Source organism: Hemiscyllium ocellatum, chromosome 5 (assembly GCF_020745735.1).
Source record: "Hemiscyllium ocellatum isolate sHemOce1 chromosome 5, sHemOce1.pat.X.cur, whole genome shotgun sequence".
Taxonomy (NCBI): Eukaryota; Metazoa; Chordata; class Chondrichthyes; order Orectolobiformes; family Hemiscylliidae; genus Hemiscyllium; species Hemiscyllium ocellatum.
The window spans coordinates 112972466-112999419 of NC_083405.1; the positions used below are offsets into that span (position 1 = coordinate 112972466).

At 41.0% G+C, this 26954-nt stretch overlaps 1 protein-coding gene across 1 annotated transcript in view; it reads left to right on the forward strand.

Moving 5' to 3' along the window:
- The window catches only part of larp4b (La ribonucleoprotein 4B), a 142180-nt gene that overhangs the window by 92937 nt on the left and 22289 nt on the right, over nt 1-26954 (forward strand). The window contains exons 11-15 of the mRNA XM_060825109.1: nt 1022-1131; nt 15151-15399; nt 16414-16459; nt 24944-25120; nt 26655-26788. Coding sequence (XP_060681092.1) covers nt 1022-1131; nt 15151-15399; nt 16414-16459; nt 24944-25120; nt 26655-26788 — 716 coding nt within the window. The remainder of the gene's footprint in view (nt 1-1021; nt 1132-15150; nt 15400-16413; nt 16460-24943; nt 25121-26654; nt 26789-26954) is intronic.

A 26954-nucleotide genomic window follows, 5' to 3' on the forward strand; every position in this document is an offset into this window, starting at 1 on the left:
TTTAACCTTCCCTCACTCCTACCTAACACTGTAATTTGTACACTCCCAGTTTAGTACCATTTCTATAAGGTCCTAACATGCCCTTGCTCATGACTACTTTTTGAAATCTAAGGAGTTGTGATCACCATTTCCAAAGTGCGCTCCCACTGAAATAGCAGTCACCTGGCCAGGCTCATTAGCCAATACAAGGTCCAGTATGGTCCTTCCTGTAGTTGGAGTATCCCATACTGTTTCAAGATATCCACTTGGGTGTACTTAAATTCTGCCCCAAGAGTCTTGTTTTAAGTGCAGTAAAGGCTCATATATCATAATGACTTTATCCACCTGTCCTGACGCCTCTCTGACTGTTTATACCACCTCGGGTCCTACTGTTCTTTTTTTTGTCTTGTTTTGTCCTGCGCATGGCATCACCTCACTTAATCAGCTTGATTTTCCATTTGCTACTGATTAGCTGAAGCTGATCCTCCTCTGTTTACCACTCCGTTTCTGGCACCTGCAAACTGTAATCAACTCTCCCTACATTAAAATTTAAATCATTTATGCAAGCCACAAACAGCAAGGGTCCCAACACTTGCCCCTATGGAACCCCACTGGACATGAATTGCCAGTCACCTTTTTATTTTTACTAGACTTTAGTTTACAATATCCCTTTCTATTCTCAGAATTAGAATTTCTGATCTTGAGGACTTTGTTCCCTGTTTTCTAGTCCTGCAGTTAATTTGAATGCAGTGACCTTTTTCTGACTGGATATTGATTGATCAATGTCTTTTGAACACCCAGGAGTAGTGCCATCTTTATTTCAAGATTGATGTAACTTGACCTAAATTATTAGTTTGATTAGGATTCCACTCTTGATGTGTTATTAAAGTAGTAAAATATGTACGGTAATTTGTCGTCATCAAACATGTTCCAAATAGAATAGCACAGCACTCCTGAATTCTTAATTTTTTCCTACAATTGGACTGTCATTTTGTATATCAATGCTTTCTCTCTCAAAGCATATGTTGAATTTCTTTTACAGGTATCTCCATTCCCTAATGCTGGTTTCATAAATGGATTTACTGCAGCTCCAAACTTCAAATCAGCTACAGCCCCTTTGACCTCACTCAGACAATATAATCCTAGGAACAGGTTAGATTTATTTGCAAGTTTAATTTAAAAATTAGCGCAAACCTTTTCTGGTATGTATGGCTAAACAAAGATGGCTCAAGTCCTGTTGCATTTACACACTTGCTTCTATTGCACATACTGCTCCAGTTTCACTTTTTGTTTCTGACTGCCTTCCATTGTTGCAGGAAGGCAACTTGGACAAGAATGGCTCAATCAGTGCAACAAAAAGCATTAATTTTGATCTCTATTGTTGAAAATATCACCTTATGAAAAGTTTTAATTGTGTGCTTTTTTGAGATTATCAAACTTCATGTGAAACAGTGGCGTTTTTGAAATGTTTCTCCTGCATTGCGTATACATCTAAACATTTTACTGATGTTAAAATTGAGATGTCTGTATATGCAAAGTATTTCACAGAAACATTCAAGTTAATCTCCATTGTAGTTCAGTACCACTCATCCTTCAATAGGATACGAGATTTTCTGACCAGTGTATACTATTTCAAATAGGTGGAATGTCAACTTTGCACAGAACAACCAGCCAGTGTGAACTATGCTTCGGTGTTCTGGCTGTTTCATTTAAAGTGCGCTCTTTGTTACAAAAATACTCGAGTCAATAGTTTATACCTTCATGTGGCTTTATTCAAATCTGTCCTAACTCTCTCAAAGCTATGTTGTATTGAAAATTACTGAAGCTGAATGTAATATTCTGTGAAACTTAGTTTTTTTTTAAGAAAAAAATCTGTATTCCTTTTATGTGAGTCATGCAGTCAAAGAAGTAGTGACCGTAGTGTTACAATTAGGATAATGTTGTGAAATGATGAAATCCTGGCTACTCAATCGGAGGTAAATTTCAAAATGTAGTTTTTTGTCTCTCTCATGGGCTATATCTGGAGATCTTGAATATTGGTGTAATAAAATAATGGTAGCTTAAGATTTTGATTGAGTTGGCAAATTGTGATTCCCAGCAAATGCCTTACACTCAGTGCTAGCCTTCTGTTACATTGAATACCTTTTTTTTTCCCTTTCATCTGAGCATCAGCATTTTTACTTCATCCAAACAATTAGTAAGTTGCCAAGAGAAAGTTACATCACAATTATTGACTGGATTTAGTGGGTAAAAGTTTAGCAGATGGTGTATATATACTCTGGGGAAAATATTTCTCCTGCATTGCGTATACATCTAAACATTTTACTGATGTTAAAATTGAGATGCCTATATGAATTTAGTCCACTTGGATAAGGAGAGTACAAGAACAGCATGCCATTTAAATTGTAATACTGAGGCACAGGGATCTGGATGTCCTAGTACATGATGCACTGACCCTTACTATTTAAGTCTAGCAAGTAACTTGAAAGTTTAACAATACAGCAATTTAATGACACGCAGTAAAATAAAGCTGTATGGTTTTACCCTGGCCGTAGTAGGTCATGACATGTAGGAACAGAAACTGGCAGTTTTTAAAAATTATATTAGATTAGTGTGGAAACAGGCTCTTTGGCCCAACAAGAGAGCACAACACAACCTCTGAAGAACAACCCACCCAGACACATTCCCCTACATTTAACCCTTCTCCAAACACTATGGGCAATTTAACATGGCTAGTTCACCTAACCTGCACATTTTTTGGACTCCGAGTGGAAACCTGAGCACCCGGAGGAAACCCACGCAGACACTGGGAGAATGTGCAAACTCCACATAGTCCGTTGCCTGAGGCAGGAATTGAACCTTGGTCTCTGGTGCTGTGAGGCAGCAGTGATAACCACTGTGCCACCGTGCAACCCAGTTTGGTCTGCCAGCTTTAATTCTCAGCTCCACCTTCCTGCCTTTTTCACAATGAACTCTTTTTGATTCCTTTTGCTGACTCCAGGCTGAGTTGGACATGCCATTATAATTGTTAGCCCTGACAGCTGTGTAGTGAAGAATTGCACATTGATTACCATTTGAGAAGAAACTTTACCCATCTGTCTGAATAGGTGACTATGTAAAAACAAGGGCTGCAGATGCTGGAAACCAGAGTCTAGATTAGTGTGGTGCTGGAAAAGCACAGGTCAGGCAGCATCAGAGGAGCAGGAAAATTGATGTTTTGGGCAAAAGCCCTTCATCAGGAATAGAGCTATTTCTGATGAAGGACTTTTGTCCAAAGCGTCGATTTTTCCTGCTCCTCTGATGCTGCCTGATCTGCTGTGCTTTTCAAGCACCACTAATCTAAATAGGTGACCGTTTAGTCTGAAATTATTCCCTCCAATTGTTGACTCTCCTGCAGGAAAGTCAATCTGAGCATCTACCCTGTCCAGCCCACTAACAAACTTTTAAGCCCATGAGAAATAGGAACTTGAGCAGGCAGTTCAGCCTTTCAGGGCTGATCCAGTGTTGCCCATATCCATTTTTGTTCCCTTACCCCATAACACTTTGCCTCTTGATCAAGAATCTCCTGTTTAATGTATCATATCTCTATGACACTACGCATTTGGCTATAAATTCTTAAGATTTTATTCACTTTCACCTGAGAAAGAAGCAGAGCTGCAAAAGCTGGTGCTTCCAAATAAACCTATTGGACTATAACCTGGTGTTGTGGTTTTTAACTTTGTCCACCCCTATTCAACACTGGCACCTCAAAGTCCAGAATATCTGTCAGCATAAATGTATCCAAGGTTGTTGGAACCTCTTGCTGCAGAGACCGATGTTGCAATGATGTGACCTTCAGAAATTCCTCTACATCTAAGTCATAGTCTGAATAAAAAAAAGGGCACCTATGCCCTCTGGTCTGAGAATTATCCATGAGGGGAAACATCCATTCAGCATTTACCCTGTCATTGCCATTAGGAATCTGTATACCTCAATGAGGTCACCTCATTCTTTGAAACACGTGCTTCAAATCCTAGCCTATTTACCCTTTGCTTGTAAGATGAGCCTTACATGCCCAGGCTTATTCTAGAGTCAGCCATAGAGCACAAAAATACACCCTTTTTGGGCCAGTTTAACCATGCTGACCAGATATCCTATTTACCCGCATTTGGCCCATGTCGCTCCAAACCATTTCAATTCATGTACCCATCCAGATGCCTTTTAAATGTTGTAATTGTACCAGCCTTCTCCACTTCCTCAGCCATCTCATTCCATATATGTACCACCTCCTGTATGAGAAGGTTGCTCTGTAGGTCCCTTTTTATACCTTTGCCCCCTCGCCTTAAAAATATGCCCCCTAGTTTGAACTCCACCCACCTTAGGTGAAGACCCTTGCTATTCAGCTTGTCCATGCTCCTCATGATTTCATCAACCTCCTAAAGGTCACCCCTCAACCACTTATGCGAAAGTGGAAAACGTTCCAACCTATCTAGGCCCTCAAATCAAACTTTCTTGTCTTTGTAACCTCTTGTGATTAATCTTTGCTGAACCCTCTCCAATTTAATATCAGCCTAAAGCAAGGTGACCAGAACTGTGTACAATACTCCAGAAGAGGGCTCACCCACATAGTGTATAACCTCAACATGATGTCCCAACTCCTATATTCAGATCTGAGCAGTGAAGACAAGCATGCTAAGCACCACCTTTAATCACCCTGTCTGTCAGTGATGTAAATTATGTACTCAACTTTGGTCTCTTGTTGAACAACACTACCCAAGGCCCTAGCATTAATTGCACAAGTTAAGGCCACTGTTTTACAGAAGTGCAATATTATTTATCCAATGTAAACTCTATAGGCCACTCTGCCCATTGTTTAATGAATCAAGATCCCTTTGTAATAAAAAAAAAACAAACCAGTGGACCCAGCACTCATCCCTGCAGAATACTGGTCACAGGTCCCCAGTCCAAAAACCCTGACACCAACACCACCCTGTTTTGTATTGTCATGCCAATTTTGTATCAATTTGGAAAGCTCTCCTTGAATTTCTTGATCTAACTGTACAAATCAGTTCACTGTCATAGTCCACATATACACACGAGCAGAGCATAACATGCTGTGTCTTTTTGGTTACATCCTTAAAACTGTCAACTTAAATAGTACTTACCAAGCACACAGCGATGTTGACTATCCCTGATCAGTCCTAGCCTTCGCAAATGTATATGAATCCTATTTTTCCAAATTCCTTGCACCAACGTAGGCACGACTGTCAGATTCTGGTCTATAGTTCAGAGGCTGCTCCTTACAGCCCTTAAATAAAGGCACAACATTTGCCACCCTCCAAATCTCTGGTACCTTGCCTGTGGCTGTAGATAAGCTGTGCAATTTCTTTCGCAACCTTCTCGTACATTTGAAGGTGTTCTAGAGACTTGCCTTCATTTTAACAAGGTTTGGAGGGCTGTGAGACTAATTTAGTATGAGATTACATTCAGCGTGGACTGGTTGGACTGAAGAGTGTTTGTTTGTGCAGTAGACTCTGAGCTGTTTTCAAAGAATCAATATTTATTTCTGATTTCTCTTTTTTTTTCCACAGTAAAAGCGGACACAACATAATCATTTATTATCTCTCCCTTGTGATTCCTCTGATCACCTTGCTGATTTTTAAAGGGGCCCTATTCTCTCTCCAGCTGCTCAGCATGTACTTGCAGAATCCCATTTGGATTAATCTTTACCTTTATCTGCCAATGCGTGCTCTCATCTCTTCTGTCTTCCTGTTTGTCTTCTGAAGAATGCCCCTCTGCACTCTATACTCAGGGGGTTCATTTGCTCCTCGGTTGTCAATATCTAACAATATGACTCCTTCTTGACCAGAGTCTCCATATCTCTCTTTATCTGTTCCATGCTCTTTCTAGCCTTGCCCTTCGTTGTAACAGGGACATAATGCCTCTGAACTCCGCTATCTCACTTTGATAGCCTCCTTATCAGGAGCTCGCTTGTCCTGCAAACAGTCCTGTCCAATCAACTATTGGAAGTTCTTACTTCATACCATTAATATCTGCCTTACTGCATTTTAAAACTTCCACTTTTATGGAAGGCTTACCCTTTTTCATAATTCTATTTGCTCAAAAGAGTTATGATCTCTAGTCCCAAAGTGTCTCTGGACTAACAATTTTGTCACTTGCCCTGCCTTATTTCCCAAGGGCAGGTCAAGTTTTGTTGCTTTCCAACTAAGTTCATTTACATAGTAAGAAACTTTTCTTGATCACTTAAGAAATTCCTCACCAACCAATCCCTTAGACTGGGACTGCCATAGTGTTATAGAACATAGAACAGTACAGCACAGAACAAGCCCTTCAGCCCAGGATGTTGTGCTGGCTACTGATCCTCATGTATGCACCCTCAAATTTGTGACCATATGCATGTCCCGTAGTCTCTTACATGTCCCCAATGACCTTGTTTCCATAACTGCTGCTGGGAATGCATTCCATGCTCTCTCAACTCTGTGTAAAGAACCCGCCTCTGACATCCCCTCTATACTTTCCTCCAACCAGCTTAAAACTATGACCCCTTGTGTTAGTCATTTCTGCCCTGGGAAATAGTCTCTGGCTATCGACTCTCTCTATGCCTCTCTTTATCTTGGATACCTCAATTAGATCCCCTTTTCTCCAATGAAAAAAGTCCAAGCTCAGTCAACCTCTCATAAGATAAGCTCTCCAGTCCAGGCAGCATCCTGGTAAACCTCTTCTGAACCCCCTCCAAAGCATCCACATCTTTCCTGAACTGAATGCAGTATTCCAAGTGTGGTCTAACCAAAGTTTTATAGAGTTGCAACAAGATCTCACGACTCTTAAACTCAATACCCCTGTTAATGAAAGCCAAAACACCATATGCTTTCTTAACAACCCTGTCCACTTGGGTGACCATTTTAAGGGATCTATGTACCTGCATCCCAAGATCCCACTGTTCTTCCACACTGCCAAGAATCCTATCCTTAATCCTGTACTCAGCTTTCAAATTCGACCTTCCAAAATGCATCACCTTGCATTTATCCAGGTTAAAGTCCATCTGCCACCCCTCAGCCCATCTCTGCATCCTGTCAATGTCCCGCTGCAGCCTACAACGGCCCTCTATACTGTCAACGACACCTCCAACCTTTGTGTCATCTGCGAACTTGCTGACCCATCCTTCAATCTCCCCATCCAAGTCATTAATAAAAATTACCAACAGTAGAGGCCCAAGGGCAGAGCACTGTGGAACACCACTCACCACAGACTTCCAGGCAGAATATTTTCCTTCTACTACCACTCGCTGTCTTCTGTTGGCCAGCCAATTCTGTATCCAGACAGCTATGTTCCCCTGAAAACCATTCCTCCTGACCTTCTGAATGAGCCTACCATGGGGAACGTTATCAAATGCCTTGCTGAAGTCCATATACACCACATCCACAGCTCGACCCTCATCAACGTTTCTAATCACATCCTCAAAGAACTCGATAAGGTTTGTGAGGCATGACCTGCCCCTTGCAAAGCCGTGTTGACTGCATTTAATCAAGCCATGCTCTTCCAGATGATCATAAATCCTATCCCTCAATCCTTTCTAACACCTTGCAGATGACAGATGTGAGATTTACTGGTCTGTAATTGCTGGCGATTTCCCTTCTTTTCTTGGAGAGGAATTACATTTGTGCCTCTGCAGTCCTTGGGTACGACTCCATTGGAGAGCGAGGATGCAAAGATCTTCGCAAGTGGTGAAGCAATTGCATTTCTCGTTTCCCAAAGCAGCCGAGGACAAATCTGGTCCGGGCCTGGTGACTTGTCAATCTTAATGTTTGACAAAAATTTTCAGCACATCAGCTTCCTCTATCTCTGTCCATTCTAGCATGCACACCTGCTCTTCAAAGGTTTCATTCACTACAAAGTTCATTTCTTGAAGACGGAAGCAAAAAACTCATTTAGGGCTTCCCCTTCCTCCTCAGACTCCCCACACAAATTCCCTGTGCTATCCCTGATTGGCCCTACTCTTTCTTTGACCATTCTCTTATTCCTCACAAGTGTAAAATGCCTTTGTGTTCTCCCTAATCTGTTCTGCCAAGCCTTTCTCATGCACCCTCCTGGCTCTCCTCCGACCACTTTTGAGCTCCTTCCTTGCCTGCCTGTAATCCTCTAGAGCTGAGCTTGACCCTCGCTTCCTCCACCTTATGTAAGCTACCTTTTTCTTTTTGACGAGAAGCTCCACCGCTCTCGTCATCCAAGGTTCCTTTATCTTACCACTTGCCAGTCTCATCACTTGCAACAACAGTTCCTTAAACAGTCTCCATGTCTAGAATACTTTTATCATGGAACAATTGCTCCCAATCCATGCTTCCTAACTCATGTCTAATCGCATCATAGTTTCCTCTTCCCCAATTAAATATCCTCCCATTTTGCCTAATCCTTTCCTTCTCCATAGCTATGTAGAATGTGAGGCAGTTGTGGCCACTATCACCAAAATGCGCTCCCACCACAAGATTTGATACCTGCCCTGGCTCGTTTCCGCGCACCAAGTCTAAAATAGCCTCTTCCCCCCCGTCAGCCTGTCAACGTACTGAGTTAGGAAACCCTCCTGAACGCACCTTACAAAAACAGCTCCATTCAAATCTTCTGCTCGAAGGAGGTTCCAATCAATATTGGGAAAGTTAGTCACCCATTACAACAACTCTACTGCAAGCCCACTTGCAAAATCTGCTGACCTATGCGTTCTTCAATCTCTCTGTTGCTATTGGGGGGGCCTGTAGTAAACACCTAATGAGGTGACTGCTCCCTTGCTGTTTCTAATTTCCACCCATACCTACTCGGTAGGCAGATCTTCCTCGACAATGGAAGCTTCTGTAGCTGTGATACTCTCTGGTTAGTAGTGCTACACCCTTTTTTTTTCCCCCACCTCCCTATTCTTTTTAAATGTTCTAAACCATGGAAAATCCAGCAACCGTTCCTGCCCCTGAGAAACCCATGTCTTTGTTATAACGACCGCATCATAGCACCAGATACTGATCCATGCTCTAAATTATCACTTTTATTCCTGATACTCCTTGCGTTAAAGCAAACCCACTTTAACTGATCCTTTGGTTCCTTCCCAGGAAAATCCTTCCCATTAGCTGGTCTACCTCTTGCAATTGCCTCATGAGCATCAATTCTCACCTCTGGTATACAGCTCAGGTTCCAACCCCCCTGCCATACTAGTTTAAACCCTCTCGAACTACTCAAGCAAACCTCCCACCCAGGACATTGGTCCCCTTCTAGTTCAGATCAACCCGTCCTCCTTCTTGTACAGGTCCCACCTTCCCCAGAAGACATCCCAATTATTTACATAGCTGAAGCCCTCCCTCCTATCCCAGCTGCGCCTGTTCCCTGTTCCTCGCCTCGCTATGTCGTGGCACCGATAGTAAACTAGAGAACACTACTCTGTTCGTCCTGCTTTGCAGCTTCCATCCTAACTCCCTGAAATCACTTTTTATATCTTCGATCCTCTTCCTGGCTATATCACTAGTGCCGATGTGTAACAAGATTTCTGGCTGTTTGCCCTCCCCTTTAAGAACCTTTTTTATACACCCGATTGGAGATGTCCTGGACCTTGGCACCAGGGAGGCAACAACCGATCCTGACCACAAAAATCTCCTGTCAGTTCCCCTAGCTATTGAGTCCCTTACCATGAATACTTTTCTATTCTGCCCCTCTTCCCTCCTTTGCCACAGTGTCAGGCTCAGTGCCAGAGAACGAACGAACTGACTGACTGCTATGGCTTTCCTCTGGTAGGTCATTTCTCTTCTTCTTCCCCCCTTACCCCCTCGTCTTACCTCTGCTGCCCGCACTCAAATATTTAGGAAGCTAAAATTCCCTTTTATGATCCTGTTATTCTTGAGATCTGACTACATATGTATTCTTTGATTTCTCTTTGACCTATTGTGGGGGCTACAACAATCCTTTCATGAGTTCCACCTTATATAGTTTCACTTTATATCCTTCCTATAGCAGCTCAATGCTTCCAAGTTTAGATATCAGTTCCATGTTCCCATATGTGCTGAGCATACTCTACCTGTAAGACCCCTTGCACTGAAATAATGCAGTTTCTTTCTTCAGAATTAGTTTGTTTTCCTGACTTGCTCTTGCTTGCCACTTCTAAATGCTCATTTTTAATTCCGAGCCATCCACATCAGCCTCTGCATCTACGTCCTCACTGCTGCTTAAGATGCCGCTGCCCTCCCTCCAAAACCCTCATAGTATGTGGCCGTGGGTGAAATCCTTAGATGACTACCTTTTTTTTTGAGGGTCTACTTGTTAAACCACCTATTTAACATTATATTCACTGCAAAGCCTCCACCGTTAAGTATGTCATTACTAATGTGTGTTAAACTTAGTCCCACACTCTCTGCTCTGAAATATGTTGCAACCTTTTCGAGAAATCCTTGACGCTAGCATCTTGGAGGCAACTCTTCTGTCCGGAATTCAAGCTTATGGCGCGAATTTCCATGTATACCATTAATAGGAGAGTTCTCTGGAACTTTTTTTTTGGATTCTTGACAAATGGGGGAGATACTAAACTAGTATCTTCCATCAATATTTACTGTGGAAAAGGACATAGAAGATCCAAAATGTAGGGAAATAGATGGTGGCATCTTGAAAATTGTCCATGTTAGAGGAGGAAGTGCTGGGCGTCTTGAAATGCGTAAGTGGATAAATCCCCGAACCTGATCATGTATATGCTGGAACTCTGTGGGAGGCGAGAGAAGTGATTGGGCCTCTTGCTTAATTATTTGTATCATCAATAGTCGCAGGTGAGGTGCCAGAAGACCTGGAGGCTGGCTAACCTGATGCCACTGTTTTTAAGAAAAGTGGGAAGGACAAGCCGGGGAACTGTAGACCAGTGAGCCTGACGTTGGTAGTGGACAATTTATTGGAGGGAATCCTGAGGGAGAGGATGCATATGTATTTGGAAAGGCAAGGACTGGTTTGCGATAGTCAACATGGCTTTGCGTGTGGGAAACCATGTTCCTCTAACTTGAATTGTTTGAAGAAGTAACAAAAGATTGAGAGCAGAGCAGTAGATGTGATCTAAATGGACTTCAGTAAGGCCTTTGACCAGTCTCCCTATGGGACACTAGTTAGCAAGGTTAGATCTCATGGATTACAGGGAGAACTAGCCATTTGGATACAACTGGCTCAAAGGTAGAAGACTGGGGGTATTGGAGGGTCGTTTTTCAGACTGGAAGCCTGTGACCAGTGGAGTGCCACAAGCATCAGTGTTGGCTCCACTGCTTTGTCAATTTATAGATGATTTTGAATGTGAGCATAAGAGGTACAGTTAGTAAGTTTGCAGATGACACCAAAATTGGAGGTGTAGTGGACAGTGAAGAGGGTTATCTCCGATTACAACAGGATCTGGACCAGATGGGCCAATGGGCTGAGAAGTGGCAGATGGAGTTTTATTCAGATAAATGCAAGGTACTGCATTTTGGGAAAGCAGATCTTAGCAGCACTACTAATGGTAAGGTCCGAGTGAGTGTTGCTGACAGACCCTTGAGTGCAGGTTCATAGCTCCTTGAATGTGGAGTCAAAGGTAGATAGAATAGAGAAGTAGTAGTTTGGTATGCTTTCCTTTTATTGGTCAGAGTATAGAGTACAGGAGTTGGGAGGTCATGTTACTGCTGTACAGGTCATTGGTTAGGCCACTGTTGGAATATTGTGTACAGCTCTGGTCTCCTTCCTATCAGAAAGATGTTCTGAAACTTGACAGGGTTCAGAAAAGATTTAAGGCTGTTGCCAGGGTTGGAGGGCCTGAGCTATAGGAAGAGGTTGAATAGGCTAGGGCTGTTTTTTTCCCTGGAGCATCGGAGCCTGAGGGGTGACCTTTTAGAGGTTTATAAAATCGAGGGGCATTGATAGGAGAAATAGACAAGACTTCGTGGGGTCTGGGAGTCCAGAACTAGAGGGTATAGATTTAGGGTGAGAGGGGAAAGATAGGTGACCTAAGGGGCAACTTTACCACACAGGATGGCACGTGTATGGAATAAGCTTCCAGAGGATGTGGTGGAGGCTGGTACAATTGCAACATTTAAGAGGCACCTGGATGGGTGTATGAATAGGCAGGGTTTGGAGGGATATGGGCCAGGTGCTGGCAGGTGGTACTCGATTGGGTTGGAATATCTAGTTGGCATGGATGAATTGGACTTGAGGGTCTGTTTCTGTACTGTACATCTATGAATCTATGAACCCCACTTATTTTATTCTTGGTGCCCACGGTCTGGCTGCCGTGATCTTTGCTCAGGAGAGTCTGAAAAGAACCCAAAACTGTTCGCTTGAAAGCGGAATGGCCACAGGCTCCTGAACTATCTTAATGCCTATCCTGACGGTCTCTTATTTGAATATGTTGTTTAACCATCTTTCTAAATCTATTAACCATCACACTGTCCTGTATGCTCAGTGCCTCTTCAGCTAATCCAAATAGTCTGACAATGTGGGGGTGCTGGAAGGACATCAACTCAGGCAGCATGTGAGGAGCCAGAGAATTAATATTTCGGGCATAAGCCCATTCCTGAGGAAGGGGCCAAACATGCCACCTGCAGAGTCTCCATGGGCAATCTACTGTTCCTGTCCTTTCCCACGTCTGACAGGAGAATAACAATCTCTTGCCTACCACAAATGCCCCTTAAAATCTGCTGACTTAAATTTCCCTGATAAGACCTGCATCCTTCTCCAATCCAGTGTTTGCAGACTGATTACTGACTATGCTGGGAGAACTCAACTATATTCTATTTTACAAGCCTAAAAGAAGAATCTCCTTTAAAAACTGTAGTCTTCCCCTACCCAGTTTTTAATTTAAGCATACAAAAGAGAATAATGGTGAAAATACAGCACTTAGCTGAACCTCTCAGCAAAAAAAATTGCCTCAAATTCAGCTCTCCACTGTCCAAACCCTGAGTAAAGGAATGTTGATTCCTGGTCCCTGTTGTTGTTTAAACTAATATCAACCCCAACAAACAAGCTTAAAATGTTGATCTTCAGTTTTGTGCACAGGACAGGCCTTCCCCCAGATTCCATGTCACCCAATCCCCCTCCGTCACTTAATTTGGGCTATAAGAGTTTGAAAAATTTTAAATGAAACATTTTATGTTGCTCAAAATCAAAGCCTCCAACTTGAACAGCTGCAAGCGCCTGCTTTTTTCCTTCACTTTTTATTTCCATATGCCTCCTTTCACCTGCCTCCAATGCAGTGATACCTTTTTACTTAAGGGAGCTAAAACTTTAGGGCGGCACAGTGGTTAGCACTGCTGCCTCAGCACCAGGGACTTGGGTTCAATTCCCGACTCAGGTGACTGATTGATTGTGTGGAGTTTGCACGTTCTCCCCCTGTCTGCGTGGGTTTCCTCTGGGTGCTCCGGTTTCCTCCCACAGTCCAAAGATGTGCGGGTCAGGTGAATTGGCCATGCTAAATTGCCCGTAGTGTTAGGTAAGGGGATGGGTGGATTGCGCTTTGGCGGGTCGGTGTGGACTTGTTGGGCCGAAGGGCCTGTTTCCACACTAAGTAATCTAATCTAATCAAAACTGCTCCAGTACTCTAGGTTTGGTCTCTCCAGTACCTCCTTGAGAGTTGCACGAAGACTTCTCTTATACTCAACCCCTTGAAATGAGGGCCAATGTTTTATTAGTCTTCCTGACGTTCTGCTGCACCTGTTTTTTGATTAGATTCCCTACAGTGTGGAAACAGGTCCTTCAGCCCAACCAGTCCACACTGACCCTCAGAGTAACCCACCCAGACCCATTTCCCTCTGACTAATGCACCTAATACTATGGGCAATTTAGCATGGCCAATTCACCTAACCTGCACATCTTTGGACTGTGTGGGAGGAAACTGGATCATCTGGAGGAAACCCACGCAGGCATGGGGAGAATTGCAAACTCCATGCAGATAGTCACCAGAGGCTGGAATTGAACCTGGGACCCTGGTGTTAAGGTAGCAGTGCTAACCACTGAGCCACTGTCATTTTGTGCACAAGTACTCCAGTCCCTTTGTATTGCAGCTTTCTGCAGTGCCTCCATTTTAAAAACGTTTTTCTTTATCCCTCTAAAATGAGCAAATTTGTGCTTTCCCCCATTTGTGTTTTGCCCACTTAACATATTAATGTTATGTTTCAGTAAGATTTTTTGTAAATATCTATGGTCCATTGTTTTAATTCAAATTTATGTTTAAGAATTGGTTTTAAACTGTACAAAGACATTGTGAATGCCTTGAAAGTGTACTTTAGTTTGTGGGGCCATTTTTGTTTTGACGTTACCCATGTTTGAAAAGCAAAGATTGAGCACTTTTGGCTTAATTTAACTTTCAACTCCAAAAATGGGCAAACTCTGAAATGCTGGTTTTAAAGTGTATATTTTTGGCCTGATCTCTCAATTTGTTTCGGTAATGTTCCAAATATGATGCTGAACCCTAAAGATAAGGGTAATCTTACTCTGGAGAAGGCTGTTGTTATGATGGCAAGTAGAGTTTAAGGTTATATGGTTTGTTTTATCTGCAACTGCACACCAAGGAAGTTACGTTGTAAAGCCACGTATATTGGTGCAAAGGCAGCAAAGATGTGTTTAGCAGGTTTCAGGAAGTCTGGGCTCAAGACAAGACAGTGGAAGGTCACTGACTGCATTGGATTAAGCAGTAGCCAACGATGACTGCAACTGCACTACTGCAATAGGCTTTAGATAATTGTGCAGTTTGCATCGTGACCCTTACATGATCTTTTCAATATTTATTAATTGTGTGACAGGTGTATAGAGAATCACATGCTGCTGTTTTTATTTTGCTGAGATAGTAGGAATTTGTGCTAAGGTTTTTGGTTTAAGTCCTTAATGCTCGTCTTTAAGTAGCAGTGGTTTTTGTACTGATTTAGCCTTGGGGCTGGGGTCGGAAGTTATTCAGGGTCATGTCAATGTACTTGGAGCATTGTTTATAATCACCAGGCATGTTGTTTTCTATTTAACTGCTCTTCACTTTGAACTGCCTGTAAGGCTTCCTTTCTACTACTAAGTGAAATTACTTTTTGTAGCTAAGTACTAAATTGTGCTGATTTCTAAACTTGTAAACAGCAGGAAAATTAACATGCCCAATCAAAAGTATTAAATTGATCCATCCTTTTTTAGATCCGTACAAGTTATTTTTATTTCTGGTAGGAACCACAGCAAAACGCACCTGCGCCCCACACTGCCGAACACTGACCGTGGTCCAGGACTTTTGGAAAGCCCAACGATATTTAATTTTTCTACGGATCGTTTGTTGAATGGTGTTCGAAGTCCACAGATGCGACCAGCTGGACCAAACAGGACACGGATCCATAGTAGTGCAGGTTATAAGAGAGATTTTGCAATTGGAAGGTCAGAGCAAATCAGTGCTGATTCATCACCCAGCATGGGCCGAGGAAGGTAAGTCTGAATAGCTGAGATAAGGAAGTAATGGCATGAATCTGTGGTTTTGTACTTTTTAGACAGCTTTGTCTTAATGATCTAAATGTGTGAAATGGAAGCAGTCTATTTAGACCTTCAAACTACTTGTGCTGTTCAATAAATTCACTTTGTCTTCTACATTCCCACTCAGCTGGTAGTCTGTTTCCCTTCCAATAATCTGTGTCCATTTTTAAGATGTTCAGTGATTCCTCTATGATCTCTAGTGTCAGAAAATGTCAACCCCTAATTTATCAAAGTGACCCTAATCTGAATTCTGTCACAAGACAACATTATTTCCACCTTCTCAATCCTATGTACTTCAATCTTTAGTCTTGTAAGCTCCAGTGGAAACCAACTCAGTCTGTCCAATCTTTTAAGACAGCCTGCACAATTTAGTAAACTTCCTTTTGAGCTGGCTCCAATGCATTTAATAATAGTTTTTAAATCAAGACCAAAGCTGTGCAGAGAGTGCCAGGTGTGTCTATATAAATGTAGCTTGCTTTTTATGTATTCTATACAACCTGTGTCCTAACCAATCTTGTCATCTGCACGTTCAGCTGATTTGCCTTCACTCTAAGATAAATTGCAAAACAATTGAGACCCTAGCACAGATTCATGGGAACTTCACTTAATCTGGAGGACCATTAATGAATACTTTTCATGCCAATGTCAATCTTTTTATCCATGCTAACCTCTATGACCACCTCTGCCCCATTGCTCATAACCACGCTACTTGCAAAAACTCCCAGTTCTTTGTCTATTGCTTCATAATTGTACCCCACCATATGTATATTATGTAAAATCATCTAAATAAAATAACACATTTGAGTAGCTTAATCCTGAAGTATGTTGGGGTAGGTCAAGTAATTTTGGAAAGCCCCTCTCTAGTTAACAATCAAAGACATTAAAATGGTCATTTGTGATCCGAGAGATGTATGAAACTTAATTTGTCTGGATATCAGTTTTTAAGGAATTTTATTCTTTCCAATTCAGGAAGAATTCTTATGGATACAGGAAGAAAAGGGAAGACAAGTTTATGGTATGAAAAGTTTTTGTTGGAAACTTTACGTAATGACTGCCATTTAAAGTTCATTTAAAGGTCATGTAGTGGAAATACGTAGAAGGGTGTTGTTGCACTCAGTTCTGTGAAGTAGTTTGATCAACCCATTAAATGTGATCAAGAAAAGTTTCTTACTATGTAAATGAACTTAGTTGGAAAGCAACAAAACTTGACCTGCCCTTGGGAAATATGGCAGGGCAAGTGACAAAATTTTTAGTCCAGAGACACTTTGGGACTAGAGATCATAACTCTTTTGAGCAAATAGAATTATGAAAAAGGGTAAGCCTTCCATAAAAGTGGAAGTTTTAAAATGCAGTAAGGTGGATATTAATGGTATGAAGTAAGAACTTCCAATAGTTGATTGGACAGGACTGTTTGCAGGACAAGCGAGCTCCTGATAAGGAGGCTATCAAAGTGAGATAGCGGAGTTCAGAGGCATTATGCCCCTGTTACAACGAAGGACAAGGCTAGAAAGAGCATGGAACGATGGAGAGAGATATGGAGACTCTGGTCAAGAAGGAGTCATATTGTTAGATATTGACAACCGAGGAGCAAATGAACCCCCTGAGTATAGAGTGCAGAGGGGCATTCTTCAAAAGACAAACAGGAAGACAGAAGAGATGAGAGCGTGCATTGGCAGATAAAGGTAAAGATTAATCCAATGGGATTCTGCAAGTACATGCAGAGCAGCTGGAGAGAGAATTGGGCCCCTTTAAAAATCAGCAAGATCATCTGAGAGAAATTACAAGGGAGAGATAATAAATGAATATTTTGTGTCCGCTTTCCTTGTGGAAAAAGGGGCTAGAGAAATTGAAATATTGATTCCTTGAAAACAGTTCACATGAGGAAATGCTGGAGGCCTTAAACAAGGTGGTGAATAAATCTCTAGGACATTGTCTTTGAATACATGCAACAGTGTGGGAAGTTGGGGAAGAAATTGTGGGGTTAATGATCTATAGCCACTGGTGAGGTGCCAGATGACTGGAAAGTGATTAATGTTGTGCCTTAATTTGAGAGGCTGTAAGAAGCCACCTCAGAGCTATAGATTTGGGAGCCTGATATTGGTGGTGGGTAAGTTGATCTTGAAAGATGGGATTTATATGCATTTGGAAAGGTAAGGACTGATTGGGAAGGCCAGCATGGTTTTGTGAGGGAATTTGTATGTTTCACTAACTGGAGTTTTTTTTGAAGAAACCAAAAGTGTTGAGAGCAGCATGATAGATGTTGTTTGCATGGGCTTTAGTAAAGCCTATAATTTCTGTATGGCACACTAACTAGTAAAGTTAGATCACATGGGATCCAGGGACAGCTTTCTAATTGGATACAAAATTTGATTCTCCTGAGGAGATGTGGGGTGGAGGAAGGCTTTTTAAATTGGAGGCCTGTGACTAGAGGTGTTTTGAAGGGATTAGTGCTAGGGCTACTTGTGTTTGTCATTAATATATGTATAACATGGATGAAGATCTTCATGCAGTTGGTAAGCTTGCAGATGAGTGAAATTGGTGATGTAGTGGGCAGTAAAGAGGTATAAACTATAAAAGGAACTTGATTGATTGGGTCAGTCAGCGGAGTGGCAGATGGACTTTACATTTGGCTAAATGCGAGGTATGAATATTGCATTTATGTAAAACAAACAAAGATTGTTGACTTGTACAACTACTGGTCAGGCCTCAGGTAGTATTGTTGAATACTACTTTCCTAATGACCTTGCATTGTTTTGCCTGGCCCCCAGAGGGCAATCTCGTACAAAATTCTTACCTGTCATTGGAAGGTTTATCAATTTTGCTTCAGTTTCCACCCCCCCCACCCCCAACCTCTTACCTGGTCTACTTCTGATCCTTCCCTTCCCTTTCATAACCACATCTGTTTCTATTTCTGGAGATAGACTGGCCACTAATTTCCACTATAAACCCACCAACTCCCACAGTTATCTGGGCTATACATCCTCTTCACTTTCCCGTCAAACTACTCTCACATTCTGTCTGTCACACCTCTCCAATAATGCCAACTTTGACAAGCAAGCCTTTCAAACGTCTTCCAAATTCATCAACCTAGGATTCCCCACCACTGTTGTAAATAGAACCCTCAACAAGATCTGACTAATCACCTGCTCTTCAGCCTTCTCCATCTCGTCCGCTCCTTTCTGGACTCCGTATGGATTTCAATATCCTTTTTTTAGCTTGAACTCTCCTGATGTCCCCACACACATCTGGCCTTGTAATCTATGTTAATCCGCAATTCATTGTTATCCACTAAGTCTCTATTGCTAATCACTTTCGTAGCCAGATGGTTTTGTTTTTTCAAACTGTTCTCTTTTGAACTCTATTCCCACCTATCATTTATTCCTAACTACCCTGCCCACCCCCACCAACCCTGCCTTCTGCATAAAACCCCACATTTGCCTAGCTGCCATCAGCCCTGAGGAAGGGTCACCGTACCCGAAATGTTAACGTTGATTTCTCTTCACAGATGCTGTCAGACCTGCTGAACTTGCCACAATTTTGTTTTCGTTTCTCATACAGAATGGGCTTGTTCAGTTAGAACACTTAGTCATTTGGATAAGTACATGAATAGCAAAGGTTTTGAGGTATATGGGCCAAATGGAGGCAAGTGGGACTAGTTTGGTTTGGGAAGTTGGACCGAATTGAGTCAGTTTCTATGCTCTGACACTCATCCAAAGCAGCATAGGCTCCACCTGAAGAAAATCTTAACTCCGTTTTTTTAATCATGTGATGGTTGTTTGTGTGCAACCCCACATTTTAGAGACTGTGCTTAGTCTTGGGTGCTGTAATCATGATACAGCCAACATGTTTTGAACTTTTGTTGGCCCCAATTTGTCAATTGTTGTGGTGGACTCGTCTTGACAAACCATGCATTATAACAGAACAATCTGTGCTTCATGATTTTTACCTGTAGTATGCAAAATGTTTGCACCACAATTTACGAAATTGATTTCCAAACACCTTCATTCAGTGTTGAGGCAAAGTGTTACTTTGTAAATGATTGGGAGTCCACTGCTTCCTTGAGTTTGACCCAGAGTGAACTAAAAGTTTGAATATTTGTTTCTCCAAATACATGTCATGAGCTTTCCAACTTTTGAAAAGAAGCTTATTTGGAAAAATTGGTTGTCCATTCCTAATTGCATGGTCTCGCTTTGCCTCCAGAGGGCAATGTAATGGAAAATGGTATTGCAGATCACTAGACAGGATATAAAACATGAAAGATGTGAATGAACTAATTTATTGAAGCCAGGTAGCATTAAATGTTTCCTGGTTCTGCAGAAATGGAGATGATTTGGACTCGTAATTGGTACAATGTTTTCTACTTGGCTGGGACTTTGCAGTAATGGTGTCAGTATTCTTGCTCAATATTTCATGGAAACTAACAGTGACATCTGGAATAGTGGGATCTGCAGCTCTTGTGTTTGGTGATTGTTTATTTGGTGTACAATCATGGCACTCCCCAGACTAATCAAGTAAATTTTAGTCTCCTCGTTGAAGCCCTCCCAACATGTTGCAGCTTGCTAAATAAGGTGCAACTGTTTTTGTTTTTAACAGCCTGCTCCCTTTGTAGTTCTAGTTAAATACATCCCCAGTGGCCCTGAAAATGTTGAATTTATGGAATATTTAAAATCTCTAATACATCGAGCTAAAGTAATCATTTTAGTTCCCAACACTTCAGTTGACAGTATTGTTACATTTTCTAGTTTGCTGACTGAATACTGTTTGGCTGCCTACCTGCTTAGTATCATAGAATCTCTACAGTGTGGAAACAAGCTCTTCAGCCCAACACGTCCACTGTATCCCACCCAAACAATTGCCCATTACTCTACATCTACCCTTAACTAATGAAGGAGGTGGGGGTCAGCAGGAAACATGTAGAAGTCACTAGCTGAAACATTAAGCTGAAAAGAGCATTTGACCTTGCATTTTACTCTCCTGATTGCTTGATCCCTTTGGTCAAATTAACTACTTGAAGTATTTATTCCTCCATAATTCAGTTTCAGTTAAGACCTATCAATATCTGACTTGAGACAAAACCGGTCCATCTAAGTCCTAACCTATTTAGCTAGTTATGTAGTATTGATCTTCTGTTCCATTCATGACAATTTGACTTCCTTCTTGGATAGTTTTTTTCAGTCACTGGTTTCCAACTTTACGTGCCCTCCAGAAATGAACTGATACCAGCACATTCATATTGGAGAAGACTTTTACTGCTCACTTGTTCACAAATTTTCTCAATTCATAAATTTTTGAAGCATCTTTTATTCCCTTGTAGGCCATGCTGACAAGACCAGAATTTATTGCCCATCTTTAATTAACTTTAAGTGACTTGCTAAATTATGAATAGTTGAGTAACCACTTGTATACCAGACCAAGTAGCTAATTTTTCATCCTCAAAAGGCGTGTTTTTTTTCTGCATAAACTGAATACTTTGGTGCTATTGCTGAAACTTCATTTTTAATTGACTGAATTGAATTTCCACTAGCCATGATGAGAGTTGAACCAATATTCCCAGTGTTGTTCATTTATTAGTCCACTCATCACAACTGTGCTCCCCATCTCTTCTAATTGTTGGTTCCAGGTGCTGCTTCATATTTTCAAATCAGCCTGTTCAGATGTTGTTCCACAGCTCTGGAGCAGGTGGAACAGTTTATCCAGTTCTCCTGGCTCATTTAAGGACACCACTACCCCAGAAGTACCCTCCAATTGCTTTCTTGTCCTATACTCTGAACATCACATAATCCATATTTTCCTGTTTCATAGTTGTACACTTAAGTGAATTCAAATGCTAACTTCACCATTTTAATTTGGTTAAAGAATTATATCGTCCATCATATTACACAGATTTTTTCCAACTAGTCCATGCTGAATATAATCCCAAACTAAACTGATCTTACCTGTCTGCTTCTGGCCCAGATCCCTCCACCTTTCCTATTAATGTTTCCATCCTAATGTCTTAAATGCTGTGATTGTGCCCACATCCACTTCCCCAGGAAGTTCATTTCATACATAAGTCACCATTTATATTAACAAAAAAACAAATGAGCCCCTTATTTTAAAAAAAAGACTCTCTTCTTTTACCTTTAATGGGCCCCCGGTCTTGAAATCCACCATCCTCGGGAAAAGACAAGAACCATTAACTCTATCTCTATCACTTGTTATTTTGTAAAAGTCTCATCGGGTTGCCCCCTTCTACGCTCCAGTGAAAAAAGTCCTGGCATATCCAGCCTTTCTTTATAGCTCAAACCTTTCGTATCCATCAACATCCTGGTAAACCTCTTCTGTACCCTCTCCAGCTGGGTAATATCATTCCCATAACTCTCTGACCAGAACTGGATACAGTATTCCAGAAGAAGCTTCACAACATTGTGTAACCTCAACATGACTTCCCAACTCCTATACTCCTATCCTAGGACTGAGCAATGAAGGCACGGGTGTTAAACTCCTTTTTAACCACCCTGTGATGTGAACTTGAAAGAATTATGTACCTACCTTTTTGTCCTACAATGCTATCCACTAGCTAAAGAAGCCTACCCTTGTTTGCACTACACTGCAATACCTTGTACTTATCCAGATTGAATTCCTTCTGCTATTTTTCAGACCTTTGACTCATTTGGTCAAATCCCTTTGTATTGTTAGAAAACCTTCACTGTTACTGTGCCACCAGTTTTAGTGTCATCTGTAAACTTATTACCCATGCCTTTTATATCATCTTGCAAATCATTGAATTGTTTTATTTGCGATGATGGATATTTGGCAGCAGAATAATTGTTTTGGGTCTTCAAAAAGAAGCATAGCTTTGACTTGGTTGATTCTCACCTTTTTTAAATTGTTTGTGAAAAAATGCACACTAGATCTGGAGTCTTGTGTACATTTTGTAGCTATGCCATTTGGTGATAGTTTAAGTCTTGACTTGCCTTGTGCAAAATGTAGCTGGTAGAAAATGTTATGAATTTTAGTTTCACTAGTGTTCTAGATTTTTTTGAATGCATAGTTAAGGTAACAAATCATCAGATGTACAATATAGAAACAGGCCCTTTGATCCAACTCCATGCTGACCAGATATCCTAAACCGACTAGTCCCAATTGCCAGCATTTGATCTCATACCCCTCATTTTTGTTTTAAATATATAAACCAGATAATGCTACATATGAATGCGGTGGCTGCTTGCTGGATTGAAACAGCTGAATTTTACTACCTATTCTGCAGCTATGGCCCTGTGTTTGCAATCCGCGCAAAAGCCATGACCAATCACAACTGAATTTTAAGTGAAACACAAATATACTCTGTAATAGTAGGTGATTTTCAAGGAGATGGGGGCAATAATGAAGCTTGTTTATATATTGTGGTTTATGAAGAGGAAGAAAACCTTTAAAGTGTTCACTATGTAACAGAACATGGGATGAACAAATGTTCCAATTTAGTTCAAAAACCATTTGGGGCCTGTTGAAAGGAGACCTTATGGAGGTCAGAAGCAAGTACATTGTCCCCTAGAAAAGGGCAATTCCGAGCAGTTAAGGAACTGAGTCCCCTTCATGTTAAAGCATAGTTTGTGAATTTCCAGGTCAGGGTGTCTGGTTAGCACTGCAGATTATTAAATGACTTCAAACTCTTGGTTGTTTGCTTCTGGAAAAAGATTTGACAGCACCTGAGACCAGAATTGAGAAGAAACAAGTAAATCAAATCTGCATATTTGAGGGAGTTTCCTCTTGGATTTTGCCTGTAAAATTATCAATTGGGATTTTGTTCAATGATCATCTAATTACTTGTATTCCATTGCCTTTTTTTTAAATAAGAGAAACTACTCTTCTTGCCTAATATAGTCTTGCATCTGATTTCGGGCCCACAGAAATGTTGTTGTGGTTCTGTTAGCCGAGCGGGGAATTTGTGTTGCTGACCTGTACCCAATATACCGGCCACTGCAGCGGACAGCTGGAACTGACAACCAGAAGCGGCAGATACAAATCACTATAAATGCCGGAGGAAACATCACAGAAGTGCTTCCCAGGAGGCTCCCAAGCACTGAGAATGTCACCTAGACAGGGGATGAAATGTCTGCCACCCAAATTCCCAGCTCGGCGAACAGAACCACAACAACGAGCATGTGAGCTACAAATCTTCTCCCATACCTTGACCACAGAAATGTGGCTCACTGAACTCTGGTCTGAAATGGCCTAAAGTGGCATGAGCTTCAAGGGCAATGAGGGACAGGCAACCAAAATTGACTTTGTGATGCCCACATCCCATTCAAGAATGAAAATTCCTGGCTGTATGTTGCACACTAATATCTTGTGGAACTTTCTCAAAAGTTTCCCAAATTCATGACATCCACTGTTCTTATCACTTCCATAGGTTACGTCCTTCAACTGCATTAGGTTGGTTGATTGTGATTTCTCTTTAATATCAGTGATTACAGCCAGATTTATATAAATGCACTGTTAGCATTTCCTTTTATTTTTCTCCTGCTGTTGGGCTAACAGGTCTGTAGTTTCCAGCTTTACCCTTGCTCACTTTTCAGTACTGGTATTACATTTGGCATCTCCAATCTGCTAGATCAGCTCAGGATCCAACAGAATTTATCTACTTTTCATGGCTACCTCACTCTGTACCCAATATGTATATTATTAGGCCCTGGGGATTTCAGTTTTCAGTGCCATTAATTTCTTTGTGATATGTTTTTAATTGTTCCTTCTCGCTGGACTTGCTTCCCCAGCATTGTTGGTAAGATATTTGCCTTCTGTGAAGGCAGGACGAATGTTGCTTAATTGATATGCCATTTCCTTGTCCTCCATTCAGTTCTCCTGCCTTAGACAGTAAAGGGGCTACATGCTGTCTTCACTTTTTTTTTACTATCCATATCGAAGCTCTTGGTCTGCTCTTAATTCTTCCAAGTTTTCTCTCATTGTATTTTCCTTTGGTTTTTACTGAATTTCAAACTGTTTTCATTCCTCCAAATTTACTTTTTCCAGCAGCTTTGACGACTTTTTGTTTAGCTATGGTTGGACCACTTTTTCCTGCTGTTTATGCCAAAAACAAATGAATAACCTGTAATGCATTAATTTGTTAAATGTAACCACTAATGAAGTTATCCAGTTGTAGCCAACTCATTGCTGGTACTTACCAGTTTTGCATATTTAGCTTTTATTTTCAAATTGGACATTCACTTTTTTATCCCAGTGAAAAGTTTTATGTCATGGTCACTTTTTCACCAAAGGATCTCTGACAGCAAGATTATTAGTTGACCTCTTTACCAGCTTTGCTGCTGCTGTTAGTGTATGGTTTTCTTATTTCTACTCTGAGCCATAATGACACAAAATACGATACCTTAAGATTAAAAGCCATTTGTTGATTCTAATTATCAGAATTATAATAGTGAACTGTGCTCCTGAATGATAAGTGATTGTAATTTGAATATTTTTTGGGGGTGACGATAGCCATTTCAAAATTTTTGTTTTGCAGAGATCCCAGACACAGTCCCCTCCACCAAAGCCACCATCACCTAACTTTGAACTAGGGTTGTCCAACTTCCCTCCTTTGCCTGGAGCTGCTGGTAATCTGAAGACTGAAGAAGTTCTTGAGAATAGGCTATCAAATGTGGTCAAAGTACTTCCAAAAGAGAAGGCACAGATATTACAGGTATTGTGATCATTGGATTTTTTAAAGAATATAATTGTACCCTTAAACTTGCAGAATTGTGGAGCTCATGAAGGAGGAATGCTGTACATGTTTCTAAACAGATTAGAGCTTCAGAGCTAATATTGAGCTAAACGCAACCCTGTGTTGTCCTGAACCATTAGATAGCTTAAACTATTTGGAAAATTGTGGATCTGTAGTACCTGCATGATAAGCTGGATAAAGGATAGCTTTTGAACCAAAGCAACTGCTGAGCTTAATGATTGTGAAAAGGCAGCTCTCGTTTCTGGAGAAATCATATAGTGGTTCAGTGAGATACAGGTTGGAGAGGATTGGGCAAGTCAGACTGACAGCACAGTGTGGCTTTCCGATGTTGAGCTGAACGTGTCAAATTTAAAGTAATCCCTTCTGCCTGCCTTTAGTCCATATCCCTCCATTCCTTGCATATTCATGTGCTTGTCTAAAAGTCCCTTAAACACCCTTATTCATACATACAACCTCTGCCACCTCCACCACCCTTGGCAGACCCATCCAGACTCGACTATTCTGTGTAAAAGAACTTGTCCCTCGCTCTTTTTTTTTTCTCTCCCACCCTGTGCACACAATGCATGCCCTGCTAGGATTAGAACATTAGACATTTTGGTCAAAGCATGGCTTGTAATAATTTAGAATGATTGTACGTTGTGCTGAATTAACTTGACAGCATCAAATTAATCTCATTCAGAATATTACAGTATTCCAGGTTAAATGGAAGAAATTATCTTTGAATGTATAAAGAAGCTAAATTCAGGTTTAATTGGTTTTTAATGTTCTACACTTTCTGCTCCCTGCAGAATGTTGTGCTGTTTTTACCCAACATTAATCTGGGCTCCCATCTGCTCTTCAAGTAAAAGTTAATCAATGCTACAAAAGCAGAAGGATTCTGCTTTCTTCATGAATCTTTCAAATACCTATTGGTGGTTGAAGTTTACAGGTCTGGTGATGAGTTGGTGGCTGCCTTTCCCTAATGCCAACAATTGACCATTTCAAGAATTTCATTGCCTATAAAACATGAATTATTAAACAAATGCCATTATTTTGAAACATTATGTAGACTGAGGCTGTACTTCATTCCTTTATAGTTTGAGGGAACTAGATCTTCTTAGTCTGGATGTACTTAAACTTGGCTTGTACTATGTTGACCAGTCCATGTAATGATAAATCTAGTGTATATTAGTAATTATCAACATGTACCTAATTCAGTTACTCATTCTCCAAATGCAAGTTTGGCAAGGTGGGGCATATTTCTCTAATCAAGTTGATTTTGGAAGGAAATTGAGTACCAAATTGTTTTGTACAATTCTTTGTGCAAGAATCCAAAGTACGTTTTAAGTTGCAAGAGGATTGTACTGGAATTGAAACTATGCTTGCAATTAAATTGCAAGCAGAACAGTGACTGTTAAGATCAATGGAATCTTCCAGCATTGCTTACTGAAACCAGCTGACTGTCTGATCTCTGAACTGGTTTAAATAGGATTGTAATGATTTTTCATTTTAGAGTATAAATGTTGATGCAAGCACTAACACTATACCTTCGGGAATACCACGGGAGACGTTGCCATCCATATCTCCAACTGCACTGCCAGCAACTTCCGAGGGCTCCCCTTCACCACCACATTCTCCAGAAATCAAGTAAGCTATTTAAATTCTGGCAGCTGTTGATGCCAATAAAGTTTGAAAATCTTTTACATCTTTTTAGTTAATGGACTAAATTGAACATAATAATACTCTTTCTGGGTAAATTTACAGAATTAAATATTGAACGTGCAAAATTGCTTGTATGATGTGTATGCACAAC